Source organism: Corvus brachyrhynchos, unplaced genomic scaffold (genome assembly GCF_000691975.1).
Source record: "Corvus brachyrhynchos isolate BGI_N302 unplaced genomic scaffold, ASM69197v1 scaffold71, whole genome shotgun sequence".
In the NCBI taxonomy this organism is placed as follows: domain Eukaryota; kingdom Metazoa; phylum Chordata; class Aves; order Passeriformes; family Corvidae; genus Corvus; species Corvus brachyrhynchos.
Window position 1 is genome coordinate 3,652,050 of NW_008237609.1, and position 7,092 is coordinate 3,659,141.

At 36.5% G+C, this 7,092-nt stretch overlaps 1 protein-coding gene across 7 annotated transcripts in view; it reads left to right on the forward strand.

The window, feature by feature from the left end:
- PCDH9 (protocadherin 9) overlaps positions 1-7,092 on the forward strand; it is a 681,278-nt gene that overhangs the window by 296,546 nt on the left and 377,640 nt on the right. For 4 of the 7 annotated variants that reach the window (XM_017731623.1, XM_017731625.1, XM_017731627.1 and 1 more), the window contains exon 3: positions 1,533-1,598. The exons of the other annotated variants lie outside the window; for them this stretch is intronic. In XM_017731623.1, coding sequence (XP_017587112.1) covers positions 1,533-1,598 — 66 coding nt within the window. The remainder of the gene's footprint in view (positions 1-1,532; positions 1,599-7,092) is intronic. 7 annotated transcript variants of the gene reach the window in all.

Genomic DNA, 7,092 nt, shown 5'->3' on the forward strand with positions numbered 1-7,092 from the left:
GCAGATTTTAGAATGAGGTGTTCCCGGTGGCTTTACCTTATTGTTAAACTATCCCTATTAATCTCCATGGATTGCGTAAGTGCCTTTTCATGCAGAGTGTAAGACCAAATAACATTGCTGCTTGTGTAAGACCAAATAACACTTCTGGTTGTCCTAACGCATCTTAATGTGGGGTTTTGTGGATTGGGTTGTTTTGTGGATTTTTTTCCCAATTAAAATTTTAGATGACAAAGAAGGGGCTTCCTAAATTTAGTTGGAAATGTGACTTCAGATATCAGAGGAGAATACTTTTGGTAGGTAAAATACTTAAGACGACTTTCTGCTTTCAAGGGGATTTCTTGAAAAAGCTTTCAGAACTGTGATAGAATTCTCCAAGAACACAGAACTTTTGTGAGACAACCAAGGTAACTGTTGGGAGTACTTTGGAAGAGACATGTGTTTTCCATTGCAAGTAAAAGTACTATTTGATGTAAAGTGTTCTGAGGATTTTGCTCACTATACAGTGATAAAGGAGTGGATAAACCATTCTGTACAGAATACTAATGTTCTTTCTGAATATGAGGCACACAGTGCTTGTTTGCAATTTGGGCATATTACTCTACAGAGAATGGATTTGAAATTGTCCGACTTTCCGAAAACATTACTCTTAATGTAATGTTCTCTCTCTGGGAAGCTTTCTTTTCTCAAATAAAATCGAACAGTGTAAAGTGCTGTGCTGTGCTGACACTTGACTTTCTGACTGTCCTTCCAAATGCATGTGGTTTTTTGGCTCAGATAGTTCAGAACTATCGTAGTAGTTTTCTGTTGTTGGGTTAAGTAACCAGATCAGTTCCTCTTGGAATAGGCAGATTTGAAAACACAAATTTAGTAACCTACTGAACTTTACCTCCACTGTTCTCTTACAGTCATATACGCACAGTCTTCATGACTCTAGTCCTTGGAGATGTGATATTTTGGGGTGTGTGAGTATTATACTCAGGAGGGAACCTGAAGTAGTATATAGTGCTATTTATATTCAGCAGTTAGTAACAGAGCATGAACATCCATTAATGCTCCCACTTTAAACACAGCTTTAACTGCAGTTTCAAAGATCTGCTGGTTTTGCTTTTTCAAGTCTCAAGGCTGATTAATAATATCTTAATAAAAAGCTTAATAGTGCATTAAACTAAAAAAGGAGAAAAGTTTCTTCTTATTATGAGACAATTTGGTAGTTCACTAAACAGAAAAATAAAAACCCATCTGAAAATGTGTTGCCTGACTACAACAAAATGTTTCGACAATCAGCTTTCAGAACCCACACTGATGCTTGAAGTAGCATTTTAAATGTTACCGCCCATATGTTTGGTAACACTAGACCGTGGCCTCTGGAATTTGTGAACCCTCATAAAAAGTTATTTATCTGTCTTCAGTAGAAATTTACTCACATTTTGCTTTCTACAGTACCAATATTGGGCCATTTGGGGAGGTGGGTGATCTGAAGATCTGTAGTAAGAATGACACACCTTTTTTATTTAAATATTATTGCTTTTTAGGCACTGAATTTTGGAGATATGCCGAAGTACTTGTGGGAGATTTGGGTACCTGACAAACCATGGGTGGTAAGATACAAGATCCACTGCAATAAATAAAATAAGCATTTGATTTTAAGATAGGCATTTTTGGGTCCTGCTGTCATTGAATTCAATGGACCAAACTCCTGCAGGGCTCTTAAGTGCAGTACTGCAAATGTATGCAAGTGTGTTTCCATTCCTTTCAATATTGTCAGTCTAGTGCAAAGCTGAAATAATGCCTGTAGTGAACTAGAACTGTGCAGTAGCATCTGACAGGGGGAAGAGAGACTTTCTCAGCTGAAGTTTATAATAAGGCCATTTCTCTTATCTTTACTCAGACAAGCGAGTGGTTAGTTACTGCCTTTCAGAGCAATTAATGACTCACAGCCGGACCTACTGAACAGTACCCCTCTCCAGACATCCTCTTGAAAGTCTTGTGTAACAAACTTCCTTCTGGACTCCAACCCAGTAAGCCAGTGAAATAACAATCTCCTTTTGAGCACTATGTGTACTTCTCAGAAAATTAGTCTGGCAGATGCTGTCTGTCCTCCACTCTCAGAGTCAGGAATCAGAGAAGAACTGGAGTTCAATGCTTTGATTTCTAAAGCCCGGCATTCAGGAAGAGCCATGGTCTGTTCAGATATGTACTTTTTTTGCAGAAATGCAGTCTAATCTGTTAGTTTCCGCACTGCATTTTTGTGCGAAGTAAAGGACTGTAGAATCTGTCCACTACATGTATTTTTTAGGAGAGTCTCTCCAAAACTAATACCAGAAAACTCCATGTAGAAGTTCAAAACTTTCTAGTGTTTTAAAGGTTGAAAGAAATAAATGCAATTTAAATTTAATTGTATCTTATTATATATTTAATTACATTTGTTCAACTATTTAAACTATAAATTTACAGTAAAGTGTCATTTCCTTCATAATATAGGTCTCATTTCCCAAAGCTAAACACTTTTTGGCATTTTCTTTAAGCTACATCAGAAGAAAATTTTGTGGAAACTGGAGCTTCCTGTATCAGATTATAAATTTAAAACTACATTTTCTAACTACCTACTGGATATTTGGCTTTTTAGCCTTAGTAGTAGCATATTTTAGCTTCAGTGTAGGCGTTTCAGACACAAGGGGATTACTTTCATTTTTTTAGTGTAAAATACTTTGAATAAACTTTGTTGAATCTCTATTAGTGTACTATAAAATTGATCTAGATTAAAAACCCCTAGATACCTGTCTCCTTTCTATTTATAGAGAATTCAGTGATTACAAATTAATTGATTACCACAAGAATTTTGAAGGAAATTGTCAGTAAAAAAAGGCATTAGACACAGTTGAAGCTAAGTAATTTAAAGTGAACACAGTAATAAGTGGGATTCACGGATGGACTAGACGATCAGTGTAGGTCTTTTCCAACTGAAATATTTTATTCCATTCTATTTAGCGCCCAACACTAGAAATCTATGTGCCTATAGCTGTTTATAAATTCTTATTACAGCAATAGATAATGGTTGGACCACACCGAGGTGGATTCAGGCAATGGAACACCATGTGAGACTAAACATGCACACACGTTCTTAGCTCAGCTTTGGTGTATCTCGTTTTGTATTGGTACTGGGTGCAGTGTTTTAGCAGAAGCTGTCAAGCTTATGTTTCATTGTATATTAATGTTAAAATAAAGAGTTGTAGTGTACTCATTTATTTAAATCTAAGAGCAATATATATGTAATGTTTCATGGTCAAGTCCATTCTTGAGGGAAGGTATATTGTTCTATACATCTCATTGCAAAAGTGCAAACACATGATAGGGAAATGTATTTCAGGAATTTGGATGTTAATTACCAGAAAGTAAGTACTAAAATAACTAAACAGGAAGAAAGTTCTAAGCTTTTAAGATAATTTCTGGAACATTTTATGTAACTGTCTCAACCTTTCCCTAAGAATTGTCTTTGTCAGACAAATTTTTTTCAGCTAGGTTCAATACTTCAAGATATTTCCACAAATGAGTGAAATATTTCCCATTCTTGTTATAGGTTTTAAAAAATGGAAAAAGTTATTCTCTTTACCAGCTGATATTGGGCATGGAAAACCTTTGGCTTTTGTTTTTTTTTTTTTAATAGCTGACAACAGTAGTCTGCTTAATCTGTTTAATTAAGGCTTCTTTTCTGTGCCTGTGAATGTTAGGCTTTGAAAAAATCCTCCAAGCTGTTACTTATGTAAAGAAATTTAGGTATTTTACTATATTTTTATCATTTTAATATTGACAGGCATTCACAGTCTGAGAAATATCTAAGTAATGTTGATGATATGTAGAGTGAATGAGGACTGTGCATTTTGCAATGCATTATTGAGTATGAGTAAAGTTGTTTTGTATTCTTGCTTTTTTAAAAAACAGCTGAATTACCTGGGAGTACTTTGCACATCTAAGTAGCAATTATACAGCCTCTTTCTCGGCAAAGCAAATCTCCATTAACATTGAATCTAACAGAATGAAAAAAAAGAGCCTTAAAACAAGTTTCAGACCTAATGGGTTTTCTATTTCTTGAAGCTCAATTTCAGTCATTTCAGCCTCTAGTATTTGTGGTAGATGGTCCTAAATACTAGATGCTGAAACTCTTAGGTTACTGTCTCATGTAGGTGATAAGCACCAGTGCAGACAGCATGATTTTGTGGGGGAGCTGGGCTGGGGTGGGATGGATGCAGGAATGGAAACAGAGCACTCAGTGATGAATAATCTAAAATGTATTTAGGATGTGGGAGAGATGAGAGTGTGTGGATAGCACTTCATCTTTTAATAAGTCTGTTCTACAACAGACACATGTACAACAGACACACACCCACACACCAGTTAAAGCTGCATTTCCTTCAGCCCAATTCAAACCAGCGTGCAGGGGTACAGGACAACACACTCAACTGCACATCCTGTCTGGGCCCTAGTTGTCAGCTGGACTCCTGTGTGCGTGGTTCAGGCTCAGTCTTTTTGTGGGATGCTGGATGCCCACGGATGCGTTCACTCATGAGGAGTTACTGTCTTAACTGTGGATTTATAAATCATACTGCTGGTGTGAGCCACTAGAAACTTCACCAGTGAGCCTCACCTGTCACATGGCTTCAGACCAATGTCCTTGATATCATCCGTATGTAAGGCCCGCTAGCAGTTGTCACGGAGGTTATTATCACTCTGTTTTCCCAACCCAAATCTGTTACTAATAGTGAAGTCAGCAACAGTTATGTAACAGAGTTCAGCTAGTGCAGCTTTGTCTTACTTACAAGGTTAATTTGGTTATTTGCAGACGGGCAATTGTAGTCGTAGTTCCATTTATCTAAGCTGTGCTTTTGGGCAAATTCTTATCTTGTGTCATGTGATCAAAACAATCCATTCTAGGAATATGATGGTACTTTGGCACTGACAACGTTAACATCTGTTCCTTGGGGGTGGAAATACTGCTTCCCACCCCAGCATATTAATACACAAATCTGGGAGTATGCTTGTATAGGAGAGAGAAAAAAAAAACAAACTCAAAAGCAGAAAGAAGGTTTCTGGAGGACATACTATGAGCAAGAATCTTGTGACTGAGCTTGACCTAAATTAACAGAATCTTTCTTTGAGAGAGGAAGGAGATGCAGACTCTAGGAAATGGGCTAAGGTTAAAGGAAAGAATCCGAGACCATTCAAATATCTCACTTGACTATGTACTGCATAAATGACTTGATTTCCAAACAGTATATTGTGGAGGAATATTTTTTTTCCCTGTAAAAAGAAAGAAACAAACAAGCGAACAAAAAACCTAAAAAAACCACACTTTTTTTTCTGCTGTTCAAGCTAGATGACAACAATTATTTGAGTCAGGATTCTGAAAAATTGGATGTTCTGTACATTTTAACTTCTGGAGTCTGTGTATACAGCTATTGTTATTAACCTTGGCAGAAGTTTTCACAGTTTTTATTTTGTTCTGATCATAACTCTTTATGCCTATTAACTGGTAAAGGAAGTACCTTAATGTGGAGGCAATTCAGGAATGTTGGACAAACAGCCATCTTCTTTGTAATTAGATTGTTTTATGTCTTTGTTTTCAAAAGTAAGCTTCTTTGCAGTTTAGAACTGTCAGTAAAATTGCTTGGGAAAGACCTCTTTCAAACGAATCTAAATAGATGCTGGTAGAAGCACTGCTCTTCTGTCTCAAATGTGAAGTGAAACTGAATCACCTCAGGTTTATACAAAAAAAAAAGTCTACATAAATAACTTGACTTCATTTCTCTCCGTAATTGGTAACATGCAATGTACGATTCTCATTTTTGATTCACCCCACTGGTGTCTGCACCTCCCCTTAGGGATCCAAGCTGTTTTCCTCTCTTGCTGTAATTGAAATCAAACTTGTTGCAGTCTGTAATTGATAGTGAATCTAACCATCTAATGTTTTATATGAGACAGATGCACAGCAGAAGCACATGAAGCAGCATATGGAAAAGCAAGTGCCCTACTGGGGCGAAGATAGATCCATTCTTGTTTTGATAAACAATATTCCAATACTTTGATCAACTAGTTCACCTACATTTCAGTAAGTAAAGAGATATGTGTAGAAAATTTGGAGTATATGTATTGATACAAAAGGTTACACCACATCTTTCAGCCCTCATGAAAAACTGTACTTCTACTCTCTCATATATTTGCTTTGCCTGCTCTTTTCTCTTGAGATGTTAAAGAAAAGTATTCTAGTTTCTGTCTCACTGTTGTTATGACAGGTCTAATGGCTCATAAGGGAATGTAAATCTAGATGCTCTCTCTCACTCTTGTTTTGGCATCTAGTGCAAATCATAATCTGGTATAAGGAATGCATCTTTTTGTCTCTGGGTGAAGACATTTGCTAAAAATCTGCCATTGGAAGCAGGATGCTGCTGTCTATCAGCAATACGTAATATTTTTCTGTTTTTCTTTCTCTCTTTAGTCATATAATGTTTCCATTCTTAGTGAGTAAAAGAATAATACCCTATATCTTGCTTTCTCTCTCTCTCTTGTATATAAGGGGAAAGACAGCCAGTCATGAATGTTACATTAAGTAGTACCTTAATATTTTAAAACATATGGGCTTTTCCATGTTTCCCTCCCCCCCGCCCCATCCCCTCTGTTTGGGAATCTACTCTAGTTTCTACACTGGGAGGGTTATATAGTTTTAATAGCATTCTTCTATCTCTGGTTTCTCTTTGTGACACAACATACTGTAATTAAATATAGAACTAAAGAGAAGTTGTAGGTTAATAATAACTGTGTTTGCTGATGGAGTTCTTGAGATATTTTGAGGTATATTTTCTTAGCAGAAATAATTTAATAGTCCCCTTTTTGGATTTCCTCATATCTGGTTTTGAAAGGAGCCTCACATGCTCCTTACAGTGCTACTGATAACAAGGTGTTACCAGCACATCTGAGTCAGGCAGACTAAAGCTTTGAGCTATTGCATCTGTAACTAAGATTGAAGACATAGCTTAAGTCAAAAATCACACTTATTCTGTAATGCTTCTAACCCTAAAGATCTTGTCCTGTGTAAAGTTC